Below are 17,825 nucleotides of genomic sequence, written 5' to 3'. Positions count from 1 at the left end.
TGGGCAGTATACTACGTGTCTGTGCTGTATACTACATGGCTCTGTGCTGTATACTATGTAGCTGTGCAATATACTACATCACTGGGAAATATACTACGTGACTGGGCAATATACTACGTGACTGGCCAATATACTACGTGACTGGGCAATATACTACGTGACTGTGCAATATACTACGTGGCTGGGCAATATACTACATGGCTCTGTGCTGTATACTACGTGACTGGGCAATATACTACATGGCTCTGTGCTGTATACTACGTGACTGGGCAATATACTACGTGGCTCTGTGCTGTATACAACGTGACTGGGCAATATACTACGTGACTGGGCAATATACTATGTGGCTGGGCAATATACTACGTAACTGGCCAATATACTACGTGACTGGGCAATATACTACGTGGCTGGGCAATATACTACGTGGCTGGGCAATATACTACGTGACTGGCCAATATACTACGTGGCTGGGCAATATACTACGTAGCTGGGAAATATACTACATGGCTGGGCAATATACTACGTGACTGGGCAACATACTACATGGCTGGGCAATATACTACGTGATTGGACAATATACTACGTGGCTGGGCAATATACTACGTGACTGGCCAATATACTATGTGGCTGGGCAATATACTGCGTGGCTGGGCAATATACTACGTGACTGGGCAATATACTACATGACAGGCCAATATACTACGTGGCTGGGCAATATATTACGTGGCTGGGCAATATACTACGTAGCTGGGCAATATACTACGTGGGCTGGGCAATATAGTACGTGGCTGGGCAATATACTACGTGACTGGGCAATATACTACATGGCTGGGCAATATACTACGTAGCTGGGCAATATACTACGTGGGCTGGGCAATATAGTACGTGGCTGGGCAATATACTACGTGACTGGGCAATATACTACGTGGCTGGGCAATATACTACGTGGCTGGGCAATATACTACGTGGCTGGGCAATATACTACATGACAGGCCAATATACTACGTGGCTGGGCAATATATTACGTGGCTGGGCAATATACTACGTAGCTGGGCAATATACTACGTGGGCTGGGCAATATAGTACGTGGCTGGGCAATATACTACGTGACTGGGCAATATACTACGTGGCTGGGCAATATACTACGTGGCTGGGCAATATACTACGTAGCTGGGCAATATACTACGTGGCTGGGCAATATACTACGTGGTTGGGCAATATACTACGTGGCTGGCCAATATACTATGTGGGCTGTGCAATATACTACGTGGACATGCATATTCTAGAATACCCGATGCGTTAGAATCGGGCCACCATCTAGTGTAAAATAGTGGTAGACAGTATATCACTAACAGAGGCATATAGCTGAGCAGTTGTAGTCAGTAGAATAAGGTTTTGTTCATACGTTGCGTTTTTGCAGCATTTTTTTTTCAAAACGCCCTTTTCTTATTGTTTTCTTGGCTTTTTTGCACTTACTCATTACTTTCTATGGGTTTAAAAACACTGCAAAACCGCTGAAAGAATTGACATGCTGCAGTTTTAAGAAATGCTATAGTAATCCAATTCAGCAGGAAATAAAAACAAGTGTGTGCATGAGATTTCTGTAATCCCATAGCACTTGCTGGTACAGTAAAAGCAGCTTTCAATTTGCTTAAAAAAGCTGCAAAAATGCAGCGTGTGAACATAGCCTCAAGCTGACTGCTATCCACAACATCCACACCGAACAGTAACTAAAACCGGCAGCTTATTGCCCCACTGGTAGGACCACTACATGGAGGAGTTATAAGGTCTTATGTTGCCAGCTCTGCGTCCCACCATGCTCCAGAATATCAGACTCTAATAATTAAATCTGTATTATTCTATTTTCCTGACTCACTAATCTTCTCCACTGCTGTGCTGTCACACGCTATCTCTACAGTTTATTCAGTGTTTTAAGGTTTTCTTTCCTTATCTCAATTGCTAAGCTGTGATGACTCATCACTATCCAGATTCACCATAAAACGGCTGCTGCATTCCCTGCTTCGGTTTTTATGCAGCCTATGATAGTCTCTCCCGACTGGCTGTGCTATACCATGTGACGTGATAGCTGAAAGGCATTATGGGGAAGCTCAACCAGGGGCGCCTTAAGTCATGTAATCCTTCTCTGGCTGCTGTAATCTTTTGTAAAGTGTGGTGGTAATTTTAGGTGTATTGCATATTGCATATAGAGTTTGAGCTGATTCTTAAAAAAAAATGAACACAAATTCGATTTGTATTTATTTATATTTGCATTTTTTTTGCTGTGTTTACTGGTGGCTTAAAGGGACAGGTATTTCTTTGAGCATTTCTTTTTCTGTGTGTTAGGTCCATCTGGTGACATGTTCTGCGTTTCTCAGCTCCGCTAACAAGGCGGAGTTCTTGGACCTTGGCTATGTAAGTCTTGTTATATCATGAGAGTATATATATATACATATATATATAATATATATAATGGCTTTCACACGCTTATCTCATATACGTCTTGACAGCAACTAATGGAACGTCTGCAGAAAATTGTAAAGCTCCCACATCGTTTGCGACCATCGCAGAGCAGCAAGGTAGGTTCAGTTGTCCGTCGGTTGCAGAATTGTTCCGTGAAAGGTTTTCAGCCTTTGGCTGTACAAAAATAAATATATAAATAAATTAAATGTTTCCATTCACCGACATTAAGCAGTGATCTTGTAGCTAGGAAATATAACACATTAGAAAATTGCAGATCTTTTTGTTACACGTTGCTGGAAATTCCAATAAATGTCTCATGGTGTGAATTGCAGATCAATACAGATTATACGGCTGAGTTTGCTCGTTGTCTGGAGCCGCTGCTAATGTTCAACATTCGGCGTGCTGGCAGCATGAGCGGCACATGTGGAGCCCCGGGACATGGAAATGGATGCCTGTAAGTGCTGCTAGTTGATAAATATTCTCAACATCAATAGATTAACACAACTAATATAACAAGTGGTTTCTCCAAATTCAGCACAAATCCACTTTTATTCATTACTGCAGTCTCAGAATTATCTTAAACAAGATGCATAGCCAGACGCCAGCTTCTGGCGTCGTAACTGAGGAATCTGAGCCAGTTTCTCATGGGTGGTGGCCCCCAGGACACTTATGATTATTTTATTATATCTATAATCTTATTATAATGACTAGAATCTTGTGTTTTCTGTAACGGCCACATCAGAGTGTTCCAGATCTTCTGAAACCAAGCCTTGCTGGACTGGAGGTATGCTTAGGATCATTATCCTGTTGGCGGCGAGGCAAATTTTCCTGATGCCGGGGTGAAAACTGAAATGACACCCCTTCCCAGAGTGCAATATAAGCCTGCAGTGAATAAACACTACTTTAGCATTTTACTGTATTCGTTTATTATCATTTTACCGGATCACTTACAGTTGTAGTGCCACTGTGTTCACACCGTGCAATAATGAAGCAGTGACCCAGGAAAGTACACAGCAAACATATTTAATGTCTAAACAACTCACAAAATGAACAGCACACGGTGTCCTCCGGATCGCAGCCAGGGCATCACAACAGTTCGTATCCGAAACCAGTTGCCGTGGGCGACTGCACCACCGTATCACGCTGCGAGGTGCCAGGAGTTCGCTGCTCTTGGCTCTGTGTTACCTCACACAAACTGAACATTGCAGAGCCACCTGCTCTGCCACTTGCAAACAAACACCGACACACCCTCCATATGTTTTCTATGGGCTTAAGGTCTGGAGACTGGCTAGGCCACTCCGTCACTTTAATATGCTTCTTTTTGATCCACTCCTTTGTTGCCTTGGCTGTATGTTTTGGGTCGTTGCCTTGCTGGAAAACCCAGCCAAGACCCATTTTTAATGTCCTGATGAGGGAAGGAGGTTGTCACTCAGGATTTTACAGTACATGGCTCTATCCGTTCTCCCATAGATGTGGTGAAGTAGTCCTGTGACCTTAGCAGAGAAACACCCTAAAGCATTGTGTTTCCACCTCCATGCTTGACAGTGGGTACGGTGTTCTTTGGGTCATAGGCAGCATTTCTCTTCCTCCAAACACGGCGAGTTGACTTAATGCCAAAGACCTCATTTTTTGTCTCATCTGACCACAGCACCTTCTCCTAATCACTCACAAGAAACATCCAGGTGTTCATTGACAATCTTCAGACGGTATTATAGTAGTTTTATTCTTGTACATAGGGGCAGTATTATAGTAGATATATTATTGCACATAGGGGCAGTATTATAGTAGTTATATTCTTGTATATAGAGAGCAGTATTATAGTAGTTATATTCTTGTATGTAGAGAGCAGTATTATAGCAGTTATATTCTTGCACATAGGAGCAGTATTAAAGTGGTTATATTCTCGTACATAAGAGGCAGTATTGTAGCAGTCATATCTGTGTACATAGGGGAAGTATTGTAGTTACAGTATATTCTTGTACATAGGAGGCAGTATTGTAGTAGTTATATTCTTGTATATAGAGAGCAGTATTATAGTAGCTATATTCTTGTACATAGGAGCAGTATTATAGTAGTTATATTCTTGTACATAGGAGCAGTATTATAGTAGTTACCGTATATTTTTGTACATATGAGCAGTATTATAGTAGTTATATTCTTGTATATAGAGAGCAGTATAATAGTAGTTATATTCTTGTACATAGGAGCAGTATTATAGTAGTTATATTCTCGTACATAGGAGGCAGTATTGTAGTAGTTATATTCTTGTATATAGAGAGCAGTATTATAGTAGTTATATTCTTGTACATAGGAGCAGTATTATAGTAGTTATATTTTTGTACATATGAGCAGTATTACAGTAGTTATATTCTTATACATAAGGGGCAGTATTATAGTAGTTATATACTTGTACATAGGGATAGTATTATAGTACTTATATTCTTGTACATAGGGAGCAGTATTATAGTAGTTATATTCTTGTACATAGGAGCAGTATTATAGTAGTTATATTCTTATACATAAGGGGCAGTATTATAGTAATTATATTCTTATACATAAGGGGCAGTATTATAGTAGTTATATTCTTGCACATAGGCAGTATTATAGTACAGTAGTTATATTCTTGTACATAGAGGCAGTATTATAGTAGTTATATTCTTGCACATAGGCAGTATTATAGTACAGTAGTTATATTCTTGTACATAGGAGCAGTATTATAGTAGTTATATTCTTGTATATAGGGATAGTATTATAGTAGTTATATTCTTTTACAGGATTACAGTAGTTGTTTATACGTGGGTAGTAGTTGTGTATTTTCAGATATCTATGCAAAACAGAATCTAAATTACGGTATATACTGTACTATTTTTCAAGATAATTGATAAATAATTTTCCATGCTAGTTTTTTTTTTTCTTCTGGCACATGACCAGCAGCATTTCTTTTATCTACAGTATGCTCACGCGTTCCAGGCAGTGGGTCACATGCTCCTTTGTGTTTGCACCTGGGTGATTAGCAGCATGCCGGGGTTACGGAGAAACTTGTGAACACATGGTCCAGGCGGCACTATTTATATCAGAATTTCAGGGAACTCTTAGAGCTCAAATCTTTCGCACTGTCTATAGATATATTTAGGCCGGCAAATGTCACATAAAGCTCAAACATCTTACATGTAGCTCAGATGGAAGGTGGATGCTAATAGAGGACACATTGTCTGCTTGGGGTACTCCCACACCCGGGCTGGATTTACACAATATAGGACATTGCTTAGTACACCTGACATCAACCAGCCGATTCAGGTAATTGGGTTTATAATGGGTTAACATTTGATATGTTGGATGTGGTTGTTCCCATCACTAGGTGCATTGACGTAACTATAGGGGGTGCGAATCTTACACTCAACCCCTGGGGTCTTATAGCTCTTCTGTGACAAAGGAGTGCCCAACTTTCATAAATTATTGCAAAATTGCGTCATTATTACAAAATTGAGTTCCCATATACATAGCACTATTTGCCAAGCAGATAAGAACCATGTAGCCAACAACGCTCATGGATCTACCATCAATTGCTGTGGTTTCGTATGTCTGGGTGCCACTTTTTGGCTTCAGGACCCTGGTACTGATTTTTCATTGAGTCCCTCAGCTTGAACTTATCCCTCTAAGTAGGGGCACATGGAGAAACTCGCATCTCTGTAAGGGATAATATATGCTCTTTTTAATGCCTGGTGACCACTTGTCTGTGCCACTTCCATAGTCAATGTACATTGTATGATTTGTTGCTATTGGGGTTCATGACGTTCCACCAAATGTGATAACATTTCTATATGGGCTCATTCAGACGGCTGATTTTCACATATGAGGGCTATGCATAGTTTTTATGGATAACACTTGTACCTGGGGTTGTGCACATGTCCGTGATTTTTCTCAGACTAAGTTATCCTTCGAAAATCTGGGAGACATGTCTGAGAGTCAGCTCAAAATCGACAATGCAAGTCTATGGGTCCATGAAAAATCAACTGAGTACGGTCCGATTTTTATGGATTGTCAAGACAAATGGATGAGACTCGGATCAAACTGTGATCAAAATAATCAGTCAATTTTTCTCATACGTGAGAAGAACAGATGCCTGAATGAAGCCGAAATCTGTATGAACCTTAAAGTTTATTTCATAGTGTGCCTATAGTACTTTGTACCCTATCTTATTATTAGGATCTCCAGCAGTCAGTGCACCAAGGCTTTAATAATGCCCGGATGTACCTCCACATGCGACAAAATCTCCATCACTGGGACTATTGTTCGTAAACCTACCATGCATCGCTATATCAGCACCAAAGTACTGCTAGCGGAAGGAGAGGACAACCCGTTTACTAAACATTGCCGGAATTTTGAAGACATGTACAGGGTGGGTGATGGGTCCGTTTAGTTGTAATATTTGACTTTCATACTGCCATCATATTTAGCTTTGACTTAAATAGGTAGTCCACTACTTTAGCATTGAAGACCTATCAATGAGCAAATAAAGAAGCAAAATAACTAGAAATGTAAAATTGGCCCAGGATAGGTCATCAACGTCTCTTTGGTCGAGGTCAAACACCTGGGACACCTGCCGATCAGGTGCTACCAATGTTGGTGACATCAGCTGCCAGGATATACTCACTAGAGGAGTTAGTAGTCTTCTGGAGGTGGCGCAGAGTACTGTACATCCGTCTCCTATTCAAATCATTGGGAGGCGGATGTGTATTACCCTGCCATTATCAGAAGATGGCCAACTCCGCTAGTGAGAATTTCCAGGTGGTGGTGACACCGTTATCAGCTGATCGGTGGGGGTACCTGATGTCGTACCCCAAACGATCAGACATTTACGACCTATCCTGGGCCAATTTTATATTTTTACATTTCTAGTTGTTTTTGTCCTTTTCTTCAGGCATGTAGAGAAGCTGATTTTTATAAAACCGTGCAGTGGTCTCTTAATTTTTGCCATATATATATATATATACAGTACAGACCAAAAGTTTGGACATCTGGTGTAACAGTGAATAACGTCTGTGAGTCTCTGTTTTAAGTTCAATGTACAGTACAGACCAAACGTTTGGATACACCTCATTTAAAGATTTTTCTGTATTTTCATGACTATGAAAATTGTACATTCACACTGAAGGCATCAAAACTATGAATTAACACATGTGGAATTATATACGGTACTTAACAAAAAAGTGTGAAACAACTGAAAATATGTCTTATATTCTAGGTTCTTCAAAGTAGCTTCCTTTTGCTTTGATGACTGCTTTGCACACTCTTGGCAGTCTCTTGATGAGCTTCAAGAGGTAGTCACTGGGAATGGTTTTCCAACAATCTTGAAGGAGTTCCCAGAGATGCTTAGCACTTGTTGGCCCTTTTGCCTTCACTCTGCGGTCCAGCTCACCCCAAACCATCTTGATTGGGTTCAGGTCTGGTGACTGTGGAGGCCAGGTCATCTGGCGTAGCACCCCATCACTCTCCTCCTTGGTCAAATAGCCCTTACACAGCCTGGAGGTGTGTTTGTAGTCATTGTCCTGTTGAAAAATAAATGATGGTCCAACTAAACGAAAACCGCATGGAATAGCATGTCGCTGCAAGATGCTGTGGTGGCCATGCTGGTTCAGTATGCCTTCAATTTTGAATAAATCCCCAACAGTGTCACCAGTAAAGCACCCCCACACCATCACACCTCCTCCTCCATGCTTCACGGTGGGAACCAGGCATGTAGAGTCCATCCGTTCACCTTTTCTGCGTCGCACAAAGACACGGTGGTTGGATCCAAAGATCTCAAATTTGGACTCATCAGACCAAAGCACAGATTTCCACTGTGTCATGATCCGTTCCGGCGTTTAGTCCTGTCTGCTCTTTCTCTGGGTGGATCATGTCAAGGGTTAACTTTGATCTGCCTCATTCTGGGCTTGGGTTTGCTATTTAGCTCCCAGGTATCCTGAGCGTGGTGTCAGCTATAGCTCTGTCTTTGGCGTGGAACCTGACTCTGGAAGCCCTTGATTTGTCCTACTGTGAATCCTGACTTATCCTGTGTCTGTTATCTCCCCCTGCCTGCCCTTTCCCAGTGTCTCTTTGTCTGTATTTCTGCTTGACTCTCTGGTTCTGATCTCCTGGCTTGGCTTTTTGACTCCATTTCAGTTGGTCCATATTGTACCGTATTTTGCCCGTCCTGGTTTACTGATCCCTTGCTATGTCCTGACTATCCATTCTGTCTTAATCCTTTTGTACTGTTGTGCAGTCTTGTGCTCAGACTTGGCTTTCCTGACCTCGCTCTCGCCACTAGGTGGCGTCTGTTCAGTTGCTCTGTGTGTGCAGTCTGGCTTCCCTACCAAGCTCCCCCTGGTGGAGGTTGAGCTGTACTGCACTGCTGCTGTATGACACACTGGTCTAATGTCCATTCCTTGTGTTCTTTAGCCCAAACAAGTCTCTTCTGCTTGTTGTCTGTCCTTAGCAGTGGTTTCCTAGCAGCTATTTTACCATGAAGGCCTGCTGCACAAAGCCTCCTCTTAACAGTTGTTGTAGAGATGTGTCTGCTGCTAGAACTCTGTGTGGCATTGACCTGGTCTCTAATCTGAGCTGCTGTTAACCTGCGATTTCTGAGCCTGGTGACTCGGATAAACTTATCCTCAGAAGCAGAGGTGACTCTTGGTCTTCCTTTCCTGAGGCGGTCCTCATGTGAGCCAGTTTCTTTGTAGCGCTTGATGGTTTTTGCAACTGCACTTGGGGACACTTTCAAAGTTTTCCCAATTTTTCGGACTGACTGACCTTCATTTCTTAAAGTAAAGATGGCCACTCGTTTTTCCTTACTTAGCTGCCTTTTTCTTGCCATAATAAAAATTCTAACAGTCTATTCAGTAGGACTATCAGCTGTGTATCCACCAGACTTCTGCACAACACAACTGATGGTCCCAACCCCATTTATAAGGCAAGAAATCCCACTTATTAATCCTGACAGGGCACACCTGTAAAGTGAAAACCATTCCCGGTGACTACCTCTTGAAGCTCATCAAGAGAATGCCAAGAGTGTACAAAGCCGTCATCAAAGCAAAAGGTGGCTACTATGAAGAACCTAGAATATAAGACATATTTTCAGTTGCTTCACACTTTTTTGTTAAGTATATAATTCCACATGTGTTAATTCATAATTTTGATGCCTTCAGTGTGAATGTACAATTTTCATAGTCATGAAAATACAGAAAAATCTTTAAATGATGTGTGTCCTGTCCAAACTTTTGGTCTACACTGATATATATATATATATATATATATATATATATATATATATATATATATATATATATATATGCGCATACATAAATACATACAGCTCTGGCAAATATTAAGAGACCACTGCAAAATTTTCTGCTTCACAGATTTTTCTCTTTATATGTATGTTTTTGAGTAAAATGTAAATTGTTCTTTTATTCTATAAACTTCTGACAACATGTCTCCGAATTTCCAAGCAATAAATTTTGTATTTTTTTTTCTGAAAAGGAGAAATGGTCAAAATTAAAAAAAAACAGTGCTTGCAGACCTCAAATAATGCAGAGAAAACAAGTTCATAATCATTTAGAAACAACAATACTAATGTTTTAACTCAGGAAGAGTTCAGAAATCAATATTTTGTGGAATAACCATGATTTTTAATCACAGCTTTCATGCGTCTTGGCATGCTTTCCACCAGTCTTTCACGCTGCTTCTGGTACAAAAAATTAAGCAGTTCTTCTTTGTTTGATGGCTTGTGACTATCCATCATCCTCGTGATTACATTCCAGAGGTTTTCAATGGGGTTCAGGGCTGGAGATTGGGCTGGCCATGACAGGGTTTTGATGTGGTGGTCTCTTAATTTTTGCCAGAGCTGTATATATATATTTTTTTTACAATTTTTCAAAACAGATTTTATACCTATCCCCTAGATTTTTCAATCTTTTCATTGATATGTAGTGTAATATTTTGGTATTGCAGGATAGGGAGAAAATAATGAAGTCCTATGTGAAGCACAGACAGAGGCTGGGCTTCATTGGAGTACCAAGATGATGGCTGCCATAATATCCAAGTGACACCCCCGCGATCGCATTGTAGAGTGCGATGAGAGGGTATATGTAATTGTACATCACATGTCATTTTGCTCCCAGACCATCCAGCTGGAGATCCAGAACCTAAAGGATCAGGTCCAGGAACTTCATCGAGATCTCACCAAACACCATTCCCTTATTAAGACTGACACAATGAGTGATATCATCCAGAAATCTCTGCAGGTCGATGTCCACATTGCCTCCGAATACTCATCGGTAGAAATTATGAGGGCTGCGTTCGAAGAGGTGAGTCCACTGATCCGTGCACGCTTCTTAGCTTTATGATTGTGGAGAAGTTTAGGACCTAAACCTTATGTAAGATCAGACCTGGGCAAGATGCGGCCTGCGGGCCGCATCCGGCCCACCTGATGATTTTAAGCGGCCCGCCAGCTAGCTGTCACTTCTGACAGCCACCCCCGGCACCGCTCGGCCAACCGCCAGCCGCTTCTGAGGAACGCTAGCGGCTGGAGTGAAGGCCAGGTTAATTACCTGTTTATCGGTGGTGGCGGCCATCTTCCCGAGGCCGTGCGTGCGCAGATGGAGTGCTCTGCTTCACGGGGCTTCAGGAAAATGGCCGCGAGAGGCCGCACGTGTGCAGATGGAGATCGCGGTGGCCATTTTCCTGAAGCCGAGTTTGCAGATTTAGATCTCAGCTTCAGGAAAATGGCCGCCGCAATCTCCACGCGCGGCCTCCCACGGCCCACGGCCATTTTTCTGAAGCCCCGTGAAGCAGAGTACTTCATCTGCGCACGCGCGGCCTCGGGAAGATGGCCACCGCCACCGATATTCAACCTGGCTCTGCTGCTCACATTGCATTCCGGGCCGCTGCGTCACCTCACCGGTGGAAGGGACCCTGCGCACGCCATACCGCACCTCTGCCGCCGCACCACCACTGCTGCAACCCCCCCATGGACACCAGGCCGTGGTGTCGCCCGCCTACGCAGGAAAGGACCCTGCTCAGGTGCACGCCACACCGCATCACCCCACCTCTGCCGACACCATGCCTCCTGTGACCCTACTCTGCCACCGCCATCCCTCAGGTAAGAATCTTACCGTAAGATACTGTAAATTCGGACAATAAGACGGACCCCCATCTTATAAAAAATCTTTTTTTCTGCAATTTTCACCCCAAATTTGGGGTGCGCATTATGGTCCGGTGCGTCTTATAGTCCGAAAAATACGGTAATTATATTAATTCGGCCCTTTAAAACCATCCCACTTTCTCATGCGGCCCCATGGCAAAATTAATTGCCCACCCCTGTGTAAGATGCAACCTTAGATTTGCAACTTCTTTTTTCATTGAAGTTGTGGTCAGAGATACATGAAGATCATTTTGATTTTCAATGGAAGCCAAGCCATCGGTCAGCTGGAAGCCATTCCTGGCAATGTACAGAAATGGGCTGGTTCCAGTGCCATAAAATGACCCTAAAGTGGTGTAGCTTAGACAAGATATCCGTCATACATGATGGCATTATATTTAATATTTCTGGATTGTTTTTTATTCCAGATATGGGAGGAAACGTATCAGAGAGTTGCAAATGAGCAGGAAATTTATGAAGGTAAGATGGCTTCAATTGTTGTTTTTTTATGAACATGTGAACAACAAGTCATTTTTACCTTGAAATTCATATGTTCATTATTTCAGCTTTTAGTTAGCGCTTTCTCAGGGGGGTTACAGAGCAGAATCCTCCTGAAAAAGCCATGTGCACATTCCAAAATTGTTTTGACATTAACCAATGGTTTCCCTGTAACAACAGCTCAACTACACGACCTCCAGCAACTGAAACAGGAAAACAGCTACTTAACCACCATCGCCAAGCAGATTGCACCATATGTACGATCTATCGCCAAGGTTAAAGAGCGTCTGGAGCCTAGGTATGAGTGTCACAAAAGCATAATAATGTGAGCCTTCCACTGATCTTAAAAAAAAAAAAAAAGAGGTCGCTGGTGTGGAGACATGGGGAGGTATGGAAATGCTGGAGCTCTTTAACCAGAACATGGAACTGAACTCATGGACTCAGAATTAGGGATCATTCAGACGTCTGATTTTCTCACATACGAGAAAGACGAAACGATTATTTTGATCAGACTTTGTTCAGAGTATGGTCTGCATGTCATCTGTTTTTCTCAAGAATTTAAGAAAAAAAAGTTTATCCACCTTTCATTCCTGACAATTTGCAAAAATCGGACTGCAGTCTGAGTGCAATCCGATTTTTTTCATGGACTCCTTGCCGATTTTGATCCAACACTTGGATCAAAAATAGACATGCCGCCGCGATTTTCCGCAAACTGTTTGGCTAGCTCACGTACGTGAAAATCTGATGTCTGAATGAGCCCTTAATGGCGGAGTTAGGGTATGTGTACACGTTGCGGATTTTGCTGCGGATCCGCAGCATTTTCGCAGCAGTTTCCCATGAGTTTACAGTACAATGTAAACCTATGGGAAATGAAATCCGCAGCGCACATGCTGCGGAAAAAAAACGCGTGGAAACGCTGCGGTTTACATTCCGCAGCATGTCAATTCTTTGTGCGGAATCCGCGTTTTTACACCTGCTCCAATAGAAAACTGCAGATGTAAAACCGCAGCGGAATCCGCAATAGAAAACGCGATAAATCCGCAGTAAAAACCGCAGCGGTTTTGCACTGCAGATTTATCAAATCCGCTGCAAAAAAAATCCGCAGAGGAGCTTTCTACGTGTGCACATACCCTCAGCTGCCGGACCGATCCAATCTACGGACTCAGTTAGACATTTTTTTTACGTGTACAAGTTCTATCCGATAGAACTGGTACCTATAATCTGTGAGGTTGTTCACACCTCCGATTTTTTTTGGCAGACGTGCAAAATCAGTGAGACAGGTCCGATATTGATCTAAGTGTCAGATTAAAATCAGCCATGCAAGTCTATGGGTCCTTGAAAAAAATGGACAGCAGTGGTCTGCGTAATGTACACAGAGCCTAATGCCAGGTGTATTTCACAGTCCGTATATGAACCACTAAACCCGGACTGACAGCAGGTCTCTCAACCCGAACTTGCAGCCTCATGTGTGTGTATGAGACTGTAAGTTTGGGGCGGCAGACCCCACGTTATATGGTGGTCCATATACAGAATGTGTGAACCCAGCCTAACTTTTATATTATGCCTGATGGACACGTTATAAAAATGTTTAGCAACTTGGGTAGGTCCTCCACCTTGGACCTCAAGCACAAGTTCCTACAGTAGAAGACCCCTAGAAAGCCCCCCGTGTATTCCAGATGATGAGGCATTGGCTGCAGACTCTGAGGGGTGGACAAGGCAGGGGGCTTGTTGGCTTCTACAATAAATACTTTGATATCTATATGATTTATTCCATTTAGGCTGAAGGTGCCTAAAGAGCAGAAAGATGAAGTACCAGAGAAAATATTTGAGGATTCTGCATGGATGGAATCACACAGCAGGTACATATTACACCCTAATATCCAACCTGCCACTAATTAGAGACAGGGATCAGAAGGCAATGTACGGTATTCCTCTAGGCTAAGGGCTTGCTCACACATTGCATTTTTGCTGCCTTTTTTCTGTGTCTAAACAATGCTGCAGTTTACAGTACAAACTGACTGACATTTCTGGAATCTCACGCCAACGCCGCTTATTTTGTTCCTAACAGATTTTAACCATACAAGCATTTTTATTCAGTTTTTTCCTCGTGTTAGCAGCATTTTTCACCCATCAAATGAATGGGAAAGAAAAAGCAAGTAAAAACGCACCAAAAACTTATTGTATGCAGCGCGTTTCCTGCCAACAACGGTTTTAGGTGCTGAAAAATTTGCCGTGAATACTCAATGCACATACCGTTCCTACGATCAGTACATGGAGAGTTTTTGACTTTGTAAGTTTTCTGCACCTACTGTATTAGCTATATTAGGTTACATGCACTTTTTTCATTGCGCTTTTGAGTGTGTTTTGATTGCGTTTTTGATGCTGCGGTTTTTGTCTCTTGATGGTGTGTCATGTTTTAAAGCTGCTTGGCTTAAGAAATAGGGTTACTGGGTCTTCAGTGCATTGTGGGGGGAAAGACCTTACAAATAGAATAAGTAAGACAGATAAGCAGATATGGCCTCCCTCCAACGAGTCCATTAAATCCGTTCCCCGAATAACAGGATGAGACTGGAATGTGATGCTGATAAACTCTCCAGACACAATTGCGATCTCGTTATTTGGACGCGTCCTGTAAACACGGAGTCCCATCATTGTCTCTATGTTGCACAATGAACTCAATGTATATGTTAGTGATTTGACGTTTTTTCTCCTAGGAATGACTTTTCATTCTGTTCAGAAGAGCAACATGAAAAACCCCTGGAGCTGAAAATGAGCGATGACGCGTCGTTAAAAAGTAAAGAATATTATAGGCTGAAGCCGAGCGCTCCAAACTGGAAGGGGTTAAGTACGTGAGGATAAATGCCAGGCCATGAAGTGACCATAAGATGTGTACATGGCCCCAGTAATGTCACTTAGTCATTGGATAGTTAAAGGGACATCCACAGCCCTCCTATCAACGCACTAAGGGCCCAAATCATTATTGCATTTGCACCTTAGTAATCTCATTTTACGTGTTTCTCCAGCTTTTCATTTGTGCCTTTTTTAAAGTCTATTTTGTTTTCTCTAATTTTTTTATAAGTTCTCCATTGGGAGTGGAGTTTGGGGTTTACAGATATTTTTGGCTGATTCGTCCCTCCTGGAGTGATTTTCTGTATGTCTAATTGTTTGGCACACATTTTGCAACATTTTAGTGGAATATAAGGCTTCTTTGCACTGAAAATGTTACAAAAAAAGGTTAAAGTGTAACCGCCCTTATTTATTTATTTTTACTTTTAGAGACTTACTCTAAGGGCTTGCTCGCACTAGTGTATACATCGGATGAGTGCTATCGGATGTTTATATATATATATATATATATATATATACTTACTGTACAGCCTATGCACTTACTGTAGAGCCCAAGCACTTACTGTAGAGCCCATGCACTTACTGTAGAGCCCATGCACTTACTGTAGAGCTCATACACTTAATGTAGAGCTTCGTACACTTGCTTTGGGGCTCATACTTACTATAGAGCCCATACACTTGGTGTAGAGCCCATACACTTACTGTAGAGCTCACGCTTACTGTAGAGCTCACACTTACTGTAGAGCCCATACACTTACTGTAGAGCTCACGCTTACTGTAGAGCTCACACTTACTGTAGAGCCCATACACTTACTGTGGAGCCCATACTCACTGTAGAACCAATACACTTAATGTAGAGCCCATGCACTTACTGTAGAGCCCATACACTTATTGTAGAGTCCATACACTTACTATGGAGCTCATACACTTACTATAGAGCATATACACTTACTGTAGAGCCCAAACACTTACTGTGGAGCCCATACTTACTGTAGAGCTCATACACTTACTGTAGAGCCCATACTGTTGAGTCCATACCCTTACTGTAGAACCCAAACAATTACTGTAGAGCTCATACACTTACTAGAGCCCATACTTACTATAGAGCCCATACACTTACTGTAGCGCCCATACACTTACTGTAGAGCCCATACTGTTGAGTTCATACCCTTACTGTAGAATCCAAACACTTACTGTAGAGCTCATACTGACTGTAAAGCTCATACACTTACTATAGAGCCCATGCACCTACTGTGGAGCCCAAACACTTACTGTAGAGCCCATACTGACTCTTGAGTTCATACACTTACTGTAGAGCCCATACACCATTGTGTGCGGTCTGCAGAGCTGCACACATCAGGGTGATATTATGTGCGATCAATGGGGGTCTCAGCACCTGGTCTCCTACTGATCCGCAAGTATTTGCAGTATCTATAACATACCTTTAAAAAAACTAAATGAATCGGGACTTTACTTGTCAAAAATCTGGTGCCAATGTGAGATCTCAGTACCCCGACTCCAGGCTAGTGCATAGTATGGAGCGCTTTATGTATATCAGTCGATATGGATGTGTGTAGTTCTTGAACAAGTTATTTATTGCAGCATTCACGTCCTATATTATCCAATATTCTAAATTATCGGATGGCCATTTAGCGGTATATGACATACAGATATCAAGGAGGAAGACAATCAGAAATAAGATGATCGTATCTTTGGTATCCCTGATACATCTTCTAATTCAGTGTGATCATGCAGTTCTATGCTGGAAAATGTCACGTTTATTAAATGCCAGAATAAAGGAATTTTGCTGTTAAAGGGATCCTGATCATTGTCACCTTTCAATTAAAAGGTGAGTGCAACATTTCCTTTAATGTTCTATAGAATAATCCACCACTTACTGAGCAGACCTGTAAAGTATAGAAGACTGAATACGCGGCGGCGGCGACTCCTCTCAGTAAGAAAGTTGTAGGATATTACAGTGGTCTCCAATCTTGCAAAACAGCGGGACCCCCTCAGCCACGAATGCTCTACAACCATATACATCGCTATGGCATGCTGGGAGTTGTAGTTTACGGTATGTTGGCGTTTTACTTTAGACATTCTTCACTCTTGCAAGTTTAGTTTTAGATATTTTGCGATAATCCTGCACTCCTGTTAAATCCAGTTAAAACAAATCCTTCCTATATTTTGGGTAGTGCCTCTTCATAGGATTTGCTGTATATGTAGATTAGAAATATTAAGGACTGGATTACTGCATTTTGGTACATCAATGTAGAATAAGGCCAAGTTCACATATTCAGTATTTGGTGAGTTTTTTTTTTACCTCAGTACTTGTAAGCCCAAACCAGGAGAGGAACAATCAGAGGAAAAGGATTATAGAAACACGTCACCACTTCTGTATTTTATTTATCACCCACTCCTGGTTTTGGCTTACAAGTACTGAGGTAAAAAACTCACCAAATACTGAATGTGTCAAAGATGCCGAAAGGATAGAATAAGTGGGTGTGTTGATAAGTGTGTAAGGCCACGTGCACACAATGAGTATTTGGTCAGTATTTTACCTCAGTATTTGTAAGCCAAATAAAACAATCAGAGGAAAAGTATATTAGAAACATGTCACCACTTCTGTCACCCACTACTGGGTTTGGTTTACAAATACTGAGGTAAAAAACTCATCAAATACTGAATGTGAACGTGGCCTTAGACAAAAGCTCAGTTCCTAAACTACACCAAAGAGTCCCGATAGTTTACACAGAATGGTCTCTGTTCCTGAAAGTCCACCAGGGTTCACTTACTAGTTAATGGGTGATGTAGTGGATGTCCTACACAGGAATATTTACCT

At 41.9% G+C, this 17,825-nt stretch overlaps 1 protein-coding gene across 1 annotated transcript in view; it reads left to right on the top strand.

Moving 5' to 3' along the window:
* Nucleotides 1-15,028, top strand: part of RNF207 (ring finger protein 207) — a 67,621-nt gene extending 52,593 nt beyond the window's left edge. Inside the window, exons 9-17 of the mRNA XM_069741560.1 lie at nt 2,344-2,412; nt 2,508-2,576; nt 2,793-2,914; nt 6,667-6,859; nt 10,620-10,805; nt 12,067-12,118; nt 12,317-12,434; nt 13,915-13,995; nt 14,851-15,028. Of these exons, the coding sequence (XP_069597661.1) occupies nt 2,344-2,412; nt 2,508-2,576; nt 2,793-2,914; nt 6,667-6,859; nt 10,620-10,805; nt 12,067-12,118; nt 12,317-12,434; nt 13,915-13,995; nt 14,851-14,989 (1,029 nt within the window). The 3' untranslated portion in view covers nt 14,990-15,028. The remainder of the gene's footprint in view (nt 1-2,343; nt 2,413-2,507; nt 2,577-2,792; nt 2,915-6,666; nt 6,860-10,619; nt 10,806-12,066; nt 12,119-12,316; nt 12,435-13,914; nt 13,996-14,850) is intronic.
* The last annotated feature ends 2,797 nt before the right edge of the window (nt 15,029-17,825 follow it).

The sequence above is a fragment of the Ranitomeya imitator genome, chromosome 10, assembly GCF_032444005.1.
Source record: "Ranitomeya imitator isolate aRanImi1 chromosome 10, aRanImi1.pri, whole genome shotgun sequence".
NCBI lineage: Eukaryota > Metazoa > Chordata > Amphibia > Anura > Dendrobatidae > Ranitomeya > Ranitomeya imitator.
This window is presented reverse-complemented; position numbering and strand designations above follow the sequence as displayed.